The sequence below is a fragment of the Rhinopithecus bieti genome, unplaced genomic scaffold (assembly GCF_001698545.2).
Source record: "Rhinopithecus bieti isolate Rb0 unplaced genomic scaffold, ASM169854v2 scaffold_71999, whole genome shotgun sequence".
Taxonomy (NCBI): domain Eukaryota; kingdom Metazoa; phylum Chordata; class Mammalia; order Primates; family Cercopithecidae; genus Rhinopithecus; species Rhinopithecus bieti.
Window position 1 is genome coordinate 48,937 of NW_016826903.1, and position 13,612 is coordinate 62,548.

Here is a 13,612-nt window from a genome sequence, read left to right on the forward strand (position 1 = left end):
CATGAATGTTAATTTTCATCTTTGTTATAGATTTATTATTATTATTATTATTATTATTATTATTATTATTATTATTTTGAGATGGAGTTTTGCCAGGCTGGAGTGCAAGTGGTGTGATCTCGGCTCACAGCAACCTCCGTCTCCTGGGTTCAAGTGATTCTGCTGCCTCAGCCTCCCAAGTAGCTGGGATTGCAGGCATGTGCCACCACGCCCAGCTAATTTTGTGTTTTTAGTAGAGATGGGGTTTCTCCATATTGGTCAGGCTGGTCTCGAAATCCCGACCTCAGGTGATCTGCCCGCCTTGGCCTCCCAAAGTGCTGGGATTACAGGCATGAGCCACCGCACCCGGCCTGTTATAGATTATTTATTCCTAATTATATGTGATAATCTTTGACGGAAGGAGAAGCCACTTTTTTCCTAACACCTAGTTAAATGCCTGCTTAGTCTGTCTAATTAAGAGGAGGTTTTTCTCAAGTCTCAACAAATTCAAGATTTAAATTATATCAAGTGTCTTTCCTGACCATGGTAATATGAAACTAGAAATCAATAGTAGGAGTAAAATTGGAAAATTCTCACATATGTAGAAATTAAACAACACACTCCTAAATAACCAATGTGTCAAAGAAAAAAATGAAAAAAATCTTGAAACAAAAATGGAAATAGAGCATACCATAATTTATAGGGCGCAGCAAAAGCAGTTTTAAGGGGAAAGTTTATAACTATAAATGCTTATATTAAGAAAAAAGATGTCGGGCCAGGCACAGTGGCTCACACCTGTAATACCAGCACTTTGGGAGGCTGAGGCAGGTGGATCACGAGGTCAGGAGATTGAGACCATCCTGGCTAACATGGTGAAACTCCGTCTCTACTAAAAATACAAAAAAATTAGCTGGGCGTTGTGGCAGGCGCCTGTAGTCCCAGCTGCTTGGGAAGCCAAGGCAGGAGAATGGCATGAACCCGGGAGAAGGAGCCTGCAGTGAGCTGAGATCGTGCCACTGCATTCCAGCCTGGGCAACAGAGTGAGACTCCGTCTTAAAAAAAAAAAAATGTCAAATAACCTAACTTTACACTTCAAGGAAGTATTAGAAAGTTAATAGAAAAAGAAGAGCAGAAGAAAAGAAATAATAAAGATCAGGTCAGAAAACTAAAGGTTTGTCAATTTTATTTATTTCTGAATTTTTTTTTTTTTTTTTTTTAGAGACAGGATCTGGCTCTGTTGCCCAGGCTGGAGTGCAATGGCATGATCATAGCTCACTGCAGCCTGGAACTCCTGGGCTCAGGTGATCCACCTGCTTCAGCCTTCCAAGTAGCTAGAACTACAGGTGTGCACCACCACACTTGGCTAATTTTTTGCTTTCTGTAGATATAGGGTTTCAATAAATTATACCCAGGCTGGTCTTGAACTCCTGGCCTCAGATGATCCTCTCCCACACTGCCTCTCGAAGCACTGGGATTATAGACATGAGTCACTGAGCCTGGCCCTTATTTCTTTTTCTTTTTCTTTTTTTTTTAGTCAACTCTTAGTTTTGTACATCTTTTCTATTATTTTTCTAGTCTCTATTTCATTTATTTCGGACCTTGACCGGGTAGTCAAGGCTGCAGTGAGCCAAGATTGCACCACTGTACTCCAGCCTGAGTGACAAAGTGAGACCGTATCTCAACAACAACAACAATAAAAAGAAAAAAGAAAAGAAAAAAAAACTGTCCCATTTACAATAAAATCAAAAATAATAACATATTTAGGAATAAATTTAACAAAGAAGGCGAGAAGTCTATATGCTGAAAACTATAAGACAGTGACGAAGGAAACTGAAGACACAAATAAATGGAAAGATACCCTATGTTCATGGATGGGAAGAATTAATATTGTTAAAATGTCCATATTACCCAACACGATCTGCAGAGTCAATGCAATCATATCAAAATTTCAATGGCATTCTTCACAGAAATCAAAAAAGCAGGCCAGATGCAGTGGCTCATGCCTGTAATCCTAGCATTTTGGGAGGCTCAAGCAGGTGGATCGCTTGAGCCCAGGAGTTTGAGAAGAGCCTGCACAACATGGTGAAAACCTGTGTCTACAAAAAATACAAAAGTTACCTGGATGTGATGGCACACACCTATATTCCCAGCTACTTGGGAGGCTGAAGTGGGACGATCATCTTAACCCCAGGGAGGTCGAGGCTACAAGGGAGCCATGATTGCACCACTGCACTCCAGCCTAGGTGGCAGAGGGAGACCCTGTCTCAAAAACAAAACAAAACAAAACAAATCAAATTCATATAGAAGCACAAAAGATCCTGAATAGCCAAAGCAGTCTTGAGAAAGAAGAACAAAGCGGAAGGCATCAGGCCTCCTGATTTCAAAGCAAATTGCAAAGCAATAGTAAATTGAAATGGTACGGCACTGGCATAAAAACAGGCACACAGATCAGTGAAACAAAATAGCCCAGAAACAAAGGCATTTATATATGGTCAACTAATATTTGACTAAAGTGCCAAGAATACACAATGAAGAAAGGAGTCTCTTCTTAAAGGGTACTGGCAAAACTGAATATTCACATGTAAAAGAGTGAAATTGAACCCTTATCTTACATCATTCACAAAAATTAACTTGAAATGGATTAAACACTTAAGTGTAAGATATGAAACCACAAAACTCCTAGAAGGGAAAATAGGGAAAAACTTCTTGACACTGATCTTGGCAATAACTTTTTGGATGACACCCAAAACACAAGCAACAAAACCAAAATGAGTAAGTGGGACAACATCAAACTAAAAACCTTCTGTACAGCAAAGGAAACAATCAACAAAATGGAAAGGAAATCTATAGAATTCAGAAAAATAATTGCAAACCTGGAAAGGGGTTAATATCTAAAATATAAATGGAACACATACAACTCAATAGCAAAAACCAAACAACAACAAAAAAGAAACAAATGATTTAAAAATGGGCACAAGGACCTGAATAGTCATTTCTCCAAAGGAAACATACAAATGGCCAACAGGTACATAAATTGGTGCTGAACTAATCAGGGAAGTGCAAATCAAAACCATAATGAGGTATCACCTCACTCCTGTTAGGCTGGTTATTGTCAAAAAGACAAGATGACAAATGTTGGTCAAGATATGGAGAAAGGGAACCCTTGCACGATGTTGGTGGGAATGTAAATTGATATGACTATTATGAAAAAAGTATGGAGATTCCTCAAAAAAATTAAAAATAGAAGTACCAGCCAGGCATGGTGGCTCATGCCTGTAATCTCAGCACTTTGGGAGACCAAGGCGGGTGGATCACCTGATGCCAGGAGTTCGAGGTCAGCCTGACCAACATGGTGAAACCCCATCTCTACTAAAAAGACAAAAATTAGCTGGGTGAAGTGGCGGGCGCCTGTTATCCCAGCTACTCAGGAGGCTGAGGCAGGAGAATCGCTTGAACCTGGGAGGTGGAGGTTGCAGTGAGCCGAGATTGCGCCACTGCACTCCAGCCTGGGCAACAGAGTGAGAGCCTGTCTCAAAAAAGAAAAGAAAAGTGCCATACAATCCACCAATCCTACTGGGTATATATCAAAAACAACTGAAATCAGTGTAACAAAGAGATATCTGCATGCTCTTATTCACTGCACCATATTCACAATAGCTAAGACATGGAAACTACCTAAGTGTCCATTGACAGATGAATACATAAATAAAGATATATATGAATATTATTCAGCCATATGAAGAAGAAAACCATGGCATTTGTGACAACATGGATGAACCTGAAAGACATTATGCTAAGTTGCTAAATGAAATAAGCCAGACACAGGAAGACAAATACTGTATGATCTCATTTATATGTGGAATCTAAAAAAATTGAACTCATAGAAATACAGTAGAATTGTTGCCAGAGGCTGGGGCCAGTGGGGAAGAGGGAGATGTAGATCAAAAGGTCTAAACTTTGAGTTATAAGATGAACAAATTCTGGGGACTGAATGTTCAGCACGAGTGGTGATGGATATATTAATTTGTGATCATCATTACACAACATAGAGATATATCATCAGGGTGTATACCTTGAATGTATACAATCTTTATTTGTCAATTAAATTTGAAAAAAAATTTAAAGAAGCTTTTCTAGGCTGGACACAGTGGCTCACACTTGTAATCTCAACACTCTGGGAGGTTGAGGCCAGGAGTCCAAGTCCAGTGCCTAGCAACACAGAAAGACCTCATCGCTACCAAAAAAAAAAAAAAAAAAAAAAAAAAAAGGCAAGAGGTTTCTCTGGTCCAGATAAATATAAAAACCAGCAAGAACCAATCAGCCAGTGTCCAGTTGTACCAGCATCTGAGAAAACTGGAGTTGTTATTTTTATTTATTTTTTAGTTTTGCAGTTTCCTGGGCCAGAGTAACCGAAATGCTCAAAGTGAAGTTCCATGAGGGTGTGAAAAGGGCTGGTAGTCTCCCAGGATATTAACCTCTTGGTAACCTTGACCAATGTGGTTGACAGAATGTACACTGAATGCACAGAGGTTATAATATAGATTTGTCACTAGTTCTAAATATAGTTCTCTAAATCTTACAGCAGTAATCACTACTGCAACTGCTCATATTTGAGGTCAGAGAAATCAGGAAACATAGATACATGATTGATAGATAGATAGTCACAAAGTAGAGATATGGGCTGGGCATGGTGGCTCACGCCTGTAATCGCAACATTTTGGGAGGCCGAGAAGGCAGATCACTTGAGGCCAGTCTGGCCAACATGACAAAACCCCATTTCTACTAAAAATATTAATGCAAAAAAAATTTAGCTTGGCGTGGTGGCACACGCCTGTAATCCCAGCTACTCAGGTAGCTGAGACATAAGAATCACTTGGCTGGGCGCAGTAGCTCACACCTGTAATCCCAGCACTTTGTGAGGCCGAGGCGGGCGGATCATGAGGTCAGGAGATCGAGACCATCCTGGCTAACACAGTGAAACCCCATCTCTACTAAAAATACAAAAAATTAGCCAGGCGAGGTGGCAGGTGCCTGTAGTCCCAGCTATGGAGGCTGAGGCAGGAGAATGGCGTGAACCCAGGAGGCGGAGCTTACAGTGAGCTGAGATCGGGCCACTGCACTCCAGCCTAGGCGACAGAGCGAGACTCCGTCTCAAAAAAAAAAAAAAGAATCACTTGAACCCAGGAGGTGGAGGTTGAGTGAGCTGAGATCGTGACTCTGCACTCCAGCCTGGGCAACAGAGCAAGACTGTCTCAAAAACAAAACAAAACAAAAACAAAGTAGAGATCCAGGATTGGAATCAAAGCTGTGCTGAAATCCCTCCTCTTCCATTTACTGGTTATGTGGGCATGTTGGTGTGCCTATGTAAAAAATAAAAGAGATGGCTGGGTGCAGTGGCTCATGCCTGTAATCCCAAAACTTTAGGAGGCTGAGGCAGGCAGATCATGAGGTCAGGAGTTTGAGACCAGCCTGGCCAACATAGTGAAACCCTGTCTCTACTAAAAATACAAAAAATTAGCCAAGTGTGATGGCAAGCACCTGTAGTCCCAGCTACTTGGGAGGCTGAGGCAGGAGAATCGCTTGAACCCAGGAGGTAGAGGTTGCAGTGAGCTGAGATCAAGCCATTGCACTCCTGCCCAGGCGAAAGAGCAAGACCCCATCTCAAAAAATAAATACAATAAAATAGATAAGGATTGTAAAGTAGATAACATAGTAACCGGCACAGAAAGTCTTAAATATAGTTCTCTTCCCTATGTTAGCTTTTAGATGTACCTAATTTTTCAAACCACCCAAGCATCGACATTCCTATTAGGAAAAGGCTCATGTTTCTTGTTGCTGTAAATATTTGGTCGTTCACTTATTCATTTACTCAGCAAACATTTACTGACCAACCACCATGTGTCAGGCATTGTACTGGGTTCAGGGACCACGGGATAAAGAAAACATGATTCCTGCCCTCCGAGGTCTGGCCTGGAATTTGACCTCTGTTTTCTTCTTTATTCCAGTCGTCTTAAACTCTGCACTTTGTTCTGTGTTAAAGAATAACTATGTCACACATTGAGGGCTTGAGTGAGAAGGAGTGATCCAGAGAGTCATGAGAACAGTCCTTGGGCATCAGAAGGGCTCCCATATACTAGGAGAGAACCTCTATAGTCCACCTTGCTACAAAGGTGTCAGATTTCTGGTTGAAATAAAAGGGAGCATTCTAAACAGTTTCTTCAGAATAGAAAAAGGTTGCTCTGTGTGTAGAGCTCTCTATCTCCAGGGAGCCTTGTGTTTTGTTTAGCATTACACTTAAGCACCAAAACCTAGAACAGTTCCTGGTATATAATAGGCACACAATAAATATTTGTGAAATAGATTAATGAATTATATAAGTGCACTTCAGTATAAAGCCATATATATGTGCCCAACATCCAGCATATCATCCTGCAGGTCAGGGTGTGTCCCTGTACATTCCTCAGGCCACCATCAATGCCACCGTCAAAGAAGACATCCTGCTCTCAGTTGAGTATTCCTGTCACGGAGTGCCCACCATCGAATGGACATATTCGTCCAACTGGGGAATGCAGAAGATCGTGGAGTGGAAACCAGGGACTCAGGCCAACATCTCCCAAAGCCACAAGGACAGAGTCTGCACCTTCGACAATGGCTCCATCCAGCTCTTCAGTGTAGGAGTGAGGGATTCCGGCTACTATGTCATCACTGTGACGGAACGCCTGGGGAGCAGCCAGTTTGGCACCATTGTGCTGCACGTCTCTGGTAACACATCCCCGGGCCCCGGGCACCCCTCTGAACTGTGAGTGTGTGGGAGGTCGATTTCACGACATTAAAAGAAATGTTGTCTTCCCCCTCCCCTCACCCTCACTCCATAGAGATCCTCTATGAAGACCTGCACTTTGTCGCTGTCATCCTTGCTTTTCTCGCTGCTGTGGCCGCAGTGTTAATCAGCCTCATGTGGGTTTGTAATAAGTGTGCATATAAATTTCAGAGGAAGAGAAGACACAAACTCAAAGGTAACTCCCTGGGCCTTGTGATAATCCATGAGTGGTTCTGAGGCCAGAGGTGGCATGTGTTATCTTGTTCTCACCAAGAAAGCACTACGTGGCTTGATTTCCAACTCATTGACTTGTCTTTGCTTTACAGAAAGCACAACTGAGGAGATTGAGCTGGAAGATGTTGAGTGTTAGCCAAGGCTGGGCCTAACTGCATTCCTACCTCAAGAGGAAACCATTCTCCAACAAAAAGAGCAAGCACAGCTATTATACTCATTGTGTGTGGTCCTGTTGCAGCCTGCTCCTGACAGGACAGCAGGAGATTAACCACATTGACTGCATGGAGTTGAGGACTGTGGATGGACAAAGCTAGTTTTAGGATTCATGCTAAGTTCAAGGAGAAGAATGATTGAGGCTTTGAACCAGGAGCTTTGCTTGGCTGCAGCATCACAGCCGTGCTGACCCATAACCAATGGGTGAGTGCATGTGTTGGCTGCTTGCTCACGACACTCGCTCTGGCGTGCAGGATGGCCTGTTGTCAGAGTCCCTGTATCAGAGGCCAGAGGATTTCCAGATGGGTGTGCAGCCAGCATTAGAACATGCTTTCTGTGCTCCTGTCTGCTCTGCAACTGCCGTGCCTACCAGTCCCCCATCTGGTATCCCACAAGCAAGCACGATTGTGGGAGCTATGGTGAGAAAACCTGAGGCTTTCAGACAATCTGCTGCCTCAGAGCAGAGGTGAAGAGACTGGGGGTGGGGGTTTGTGCTGTTGTGCTGCAGTGAGTTGCTCAGAGGTGAGGCCCGGTGGCTGGGAGTTTTATGGGGGAGGAGCTCAGTGGACTCCTGAGAGGCCAGCTTTGCATACAAGGAATAGAGAGAAAATTATCTTTCTCTTCCTCCCTCATTCCAATGTTAATTGGATTTTCCCTCCCATGGCTCAAACTTAGGCCATTGTAAGTAAAACAACAGCTCATCTCTGTTATGGGCAGCACCTGGCCTCCTGAAGTGCTGGATGCCACCTGTGTGAAAGCTGAGCTTGCACAGTGGGTGATGCAGCTGGAAAATCAGTCATCTCGGGCTTTGGATCTGTCCCCCTCAGTCACTAACGCTTCACGTCTCAAGTCAGGCCCTTGCCCTCTCCTACCTGGGCTGAGGAATGCTTGGCCTTTGCCTACCTCACAGTCAGGGTATCAAGAGAAGCCCACAGTATGCACAGAGTTCTCTGAGCAACTTATGAAAAGCATGAGGCTTCAAGGATCTGGAAAGCTATACTGGAAAATGCTATTCTGAGTATTAGAAATTGATAAAATCACCTAAGGTCTTGGGGCTCCAGGTGAGATTGAGGACTGGACCACAGCTGGCTGTGGCCATTATTCCCTCAGGCTGTTGGTTACCATGTTCACCTGTTTCTCCATCCCAACTTCCATTTGACAAGCTCTAAATGGAGGCATGGATTTATCTTCCTTCTCTTATCTCTCCAATATTCATAGCTACAGACCAAAAGTCCCACCCGATGATGATGTGTTCCTAGTCCTCAGCTGCAAAGTCACCCATGCAAAGGTTAAGAAGTGCTAGAACATTCCTTTCTCTCCTCCTTCATTTCAGGTCTCCAATGTCCATATCTTCTCTATGTCCTATGTGGCAGAGAAGGATTTGCTTGGATAAGTTACAACCCTTTCCCTCAATATTGAATCCAGAGTTTTGGGAAGGGATCACTCAGAATATTCAGACAGGAACTGTCAGTATCCAGAGCAGGACTCCCACAGCACTGCTTGATTCAAAAGGCGAGAGCAGTTGGTCTACACAACAGATGTATAGCTCTAGCACCTGACAGGTAGAAGATACCCTCAAGGCGCCTCCTGTAGACACACGCGTAAACTCACACACTGTGCCCTTTCCCCATGCAGCAAAGGAACCAGGCCCTGGGCCAGGACAGTTTCCAGTGCTGTGAAGAAACGAGGTGAGGAGTATCCAAGGGGCTCAAGGATAATCTGCTGATTTCTTTCTCGTCTTTCACACAGAGAGGCCACCAGCAGGAAAGCAGTAGGAGTTAGGTAGCTGCTGGGGGCAGCATGTCCTCTTCCACACTACCTGCCTTTCAGAACTCTGCTCTTCTGCTTGTCCGAAGTCAGGGTTGGCAATCTTCATAATCAAAGGGGAGTTGGAAAAGAACACCGACTGAGAGACCTCCATGGCAGATGTCAATTAAATTGCCCCCCAAAATCTCATGACAGTTTATTCACATCAGTAGTGTGGGAAGTTACAATTTGTTTTTTTTTAAAAAGCTTCTTTCCTTGGCTTTCCATTTCTTTGAAAAAAGGGTTACTTTTGAATTTTTAAAGCTCTGCCATCCTGAACATTCCTGTGGAAAGTTTTAAAATCCAAAGCCTGAGGTTTTGTTTATTTTCAAATAAATAAAATCACAGAGATTAGCTAGTGTAAATGTTAAGCTATAAATTATGTTTCAAACTGTGAAAAAAAAAGTGTTTTAAAGAATGAATGAAATAAAACCTGAAAATAAAGCCCTCATCCTTTGTGTGTGTGCCTGCTCCTGCCGAAAAATCAGAGGCTCTGGGTGCTATGTCCTGTCAAGCTGAGCATAAACAAAACCCTTAGTCACAGCCAGGTCTGGCACATATTTTAAGTGACAATGCAACTAATTACACTGGTTCTAACAGTAAACATTATTTAGCAATTCAGAAAAACTACACCTTAGCAGCACTACCATTCTCCCCCAATTGTAGCTAGAAGACCAATTTGAAATTTATGCTTTCAGAATATTAACTGCAACTCAATAGCGTTCTTCCTGCTTCTGGAATGCGCCAAAAGTAGGAAGTGACAATTGTACCACTTGTTCAGCAGTGGATAAGACACCCTACAGAACACACATGCTTTGTCAACACAATGTCCTTTCAGAGGTTATGATCTTAGAACCCCAAAAGGTATATATTGTACTTTCTCATTTCATGATGTTGCGGGTATGCAAGGAGAGCTCATGTCCTCTGAAGGCCACGTAGGATAGTAAATACCTGAGAGCACTTTGTGCTTACTCTGATTTGAAGCAATACCTCACAAAGGTGAGATGCAAAAGCAGTGAGAGAGAAGGTTATCAGGATATCTTGCCCTAGGCAAGAATGCAGAGGCAAACCCTACAATCCAGAAGAACTGGGTAAGTGTCACAAGGGATTGAGAAGAGATGGCAGAATAGCATGTTGGAGATGTAACCAGGACAAAGGAGCCAAATATGATAGGGTGAATCCCCAGGGACGTGATTCACATGCTGCCTCCTTGACAACACTGGAGAGGATACTGGGGGAAGTGGAAACTGTCTCACCGGCATCAGCTTTTACATATCCAGCATAGGTTTCTTCTGCCCAGTTTCCAGGGAAGCATCAGACACATCCATAGCTTACTAAAAGCAGAGCAAATCCTTGTGATCACTGTTAGCACATCTATCCCCAATTCAATTCCCATTAATGGTGTGAGTTGCCAGCGTTTGCATTTCTCTGCACCCCTGAATCCACCCAACCTGGCTGTCAGCTTTACCAATTCTTGAGGAGAACATTTCCACTGCCCTTTAAAATTAAGTGGGTATTTTGGTTTGGCTTACAGAGATGATAAATCCTTCTTTAAAATTAAAATGTCACTAAAGTCTATATATATTAAAGTAAAAGTATCTTTGGCTAGAGTTAATTAACAAAAACTAAATAAAGTAAAAGATTTCTCTCCTTCCCTCAATCCAGAGGAAACAACAGTCAAATTTGGTGTGTATCCTTCTAGACTTGTTTATGCATATATGAACATATCTGTGTATATATATGCCAAATATACATATTTAACCTATTTTCTTTATAGTCAAATGGGATTCTATCATATATATTACCCTACAACTCACCAGTCTTTTCTTAATGTGTCTTGGGCATTATTTCATGTCTACCTATTCCAAAGCTTCATTCTTCTTGCCTACACAATGCAGTCCATAGTATGAGTACACTATTAATTGTTTTTTTTTTTTTTACAGAGCTTTGCTCTTGTCACTCAGGCTGGAGTGCAGTGGTGCCATCTTAGCTCACTGCAACCTCCGCCTCCCAGGTTCAAGCAATTCTCCTGCCTCAGCCTCCCAAGTAGCTAGGATTACAGGCGTGCACCACCATGCCCAGCTAATTTTTGTATTTTAGTAAAGACAGGGTTTCACCATGTTGGTCAGGCTGGTCTCGAACTCCTGACCTCAGGTAATCAGCCTGCCTCAGCCTCCCAAAGTGCCGGGATTACAGGCATGAGCCACCATGCCCGGCTGGGTATTTTTGAACACACTGTAATTGTTTGTTCACTGAAAATCACTTTTATTTCAAATGATATAAACAAAAATCATCTTAGGCAAACTTACTATTGTATCAGGCTAGTTCCTTCAACCAAGATGGCTTCTGCCTGTTAAGTAATGCATTCAATTCTATCTCCTGTCAATCTCTTGGTCTTTTAGGGAATTCAATGTTCCACGATTTCGGTGGGTTTTACCGAGTATTGGTGGAAGATTTTTTGGAGATTGAGTATTGGTAGGAGAGAGGGTACTGATAATGAAAAATAAATCTAAAGTTTGAGTGTTAGATTTGGTTTTATAAAGTAACATTATCAAACCAAACTGGGGTCTGTTCACCTGGCACAGCAAAGCCAAGCACTGACATTGGGACTGCAGCAAGAGAAGTGAGGTATTTACTGTAGGGCACCGAGCAAGAACTCCAACTCCTCAATGGCTTACAGGTAGGGGTTTTAAAGGTGGGGAGGCAAGGCCAGGTACAATGGTTCACACCTGTAATCCTAGCACTTTGGGAGGCCAAGGTGAGAGTATCCCTTGAGCTGGTTTGAGACCAGCCTGGCCAACACAGTGAGACCCTGACCCTACAAAATATTTTTAAAAATTAGACAGATGTGTTGGTGCATACCTGTAGCCCCAGCTACTTGCGAGGCTGAGGCAGGAGGATTACTTGAACCCAGGAGGTTGAGGATGCAATGAGCAGCTGATTGCACTACTGCATTCTAGCTTGGGTAACAGAGCAAGACCCTGTCTCAAAAAACAAAAACAAGAAAACCCCAAAAAACCCACAAAGGTGGAGAGGCAGAGGTTACAGGCAAAGTTATAAATCAATACATGGAGGCTGTACATTGGTTTGATCTAAAAGGTGGGATATCTTGAAGCAGGGGCCAACAGGTCATAGGTGGATTCAAAGATTTTCTGATTTGCAATTGGCTAAGAAGCTTTGTCTAAAATTTGGGTCAACAGAAAAGAATGTTAGCTCCAGCTCACGGGCTTGACCTCCTCCAGGCCCCTCAGGAAGAAATTCAGAACAAAGAACAGCAGTCCAAGTTGTCCTTGCTTATCTGAGGTCCACATGACAGCAAATCCACTTGGTGGGGATCTGAGATTCTGAAAACAACTCAGGGTCATATTTTAAGATGTTATCTTTAGTTTCTATAGGGAACTAAGCATCTGGACTCTTAACTTCCTTGGCAATTGTTTTAAGATACTATATTACCTTCTTGCTTATCAAGTTGTTTGTTTATATCTCAGGACTACCCCGGAAATTCCCTCGAAGGAATTCAAGATTTTCCTTTATTTTCATGCTCAGGGTGCCCACAGGCCTTTAAGAAGGGGTTCCTGCTCCATCTCACACACATAGGTAAGTTAAATTCCTTTGATATTACAGGCTCGTGCTTGTCCAGGTAGTTCCATCTGTAAAAATATTTTTCCCTCGGGTACCTCATGTTCTGAATGGCTTTTTTTCCAACTAAACAAAGTGGACTTACTAAATAATTTAGTTGCCCCTGTTTTTATTCATCAGCAATATCTAAGGAGGCCAGGCGTGGTGTCTCATACCTGTAATCCCAGCATTTAAGGGCCAATTACAATACCAGATCAACATGAGATAATCAGGTTATCACTCTGATTTGATGGTATTCCAGCAAAGAAATCTGATGAAAAGCACTCAGTATCTTCACCATATATAAAACATAAAACATAGACATTCTGAAATGCTTTCTCCTAATAAATACAGCTGGTGTCTCAACCATTTTTTCTAATTGGCTTGACTCTTAGAAGCACACTTGCTTAATGCTTTATATTTACGTAGCACTTTAGCATTTAACATTTGTGTTAAATTTGTGTATTACTGCACAGTCATCTTACAAATTGTTAAAGCAGGATGTCTGTTTTAAAAATTGAAAGCCTTACTTATAAGGAGACCTCACCTATATGATATTACTTTCAGTGGTACCAAAAGGTTTATAAACCTAAATCTATCTCATATTAATGGGCACACTTTAGGCACTATTTCCAAGAAGTGCAAACCTGTTCCTTGGAAAAGATAATCCACTAATGCATTAGTTTTTCCCTTTGAAAACGCAGAGAGCTAATGGAAAGGCCTTAATTGGAGAAAGCAATCCCAGGTGGAAGACTGGGCATGAGCCATGCACTAGGTGTCTCAAGTGATGAGGTCATTCAAGTGGGAGAACAGACCAAAAAATCTTGAGGATGCCCTAAAGAGATAATCTGCCTCCTATGCCTTCAGCTGTCCTTTCTGTGGATGTTCTTAAATTACCTATGTAGGTTAGACCCAGGCAAGCTTTTTTTTTTTTTTTTTTTT

General features: G+C 42.4%; 1 protein-coding gene across 1 annotated transcript in view; it reads left to right on the forward strand.

Annotated features, from left to right (window-relative positions):
* Window positions 1-9,506, forward strand: part of VSTM5 (V-set and transmembrane domain containing 5) — a 33,778-nt gene extending 24,272 nt beyond the window's left edge. Inside the window, exons 2-4 of the mRNA XM_017863691.1 lie at window positions 6,415-6,741; window positions 6,855-6,995; window positions 7,126-9,506. Of these exons, the coding sequence (XP_017719180.1) occupies window positions 6,415-6,741; window positions 6,855-6,995; window positions 7,126-7,169 (512 nt within the window). The 3' untranslated portion in view covers window positions 7,170-9,506. The remainder of the gene's footprint in view (window positions 1-6,414; window positions 6,742-6,854; window positions 6,996-7,125) is intronic.
* Window positions 9,507-13,612: the final 4,106 nt, after the last annotated feature.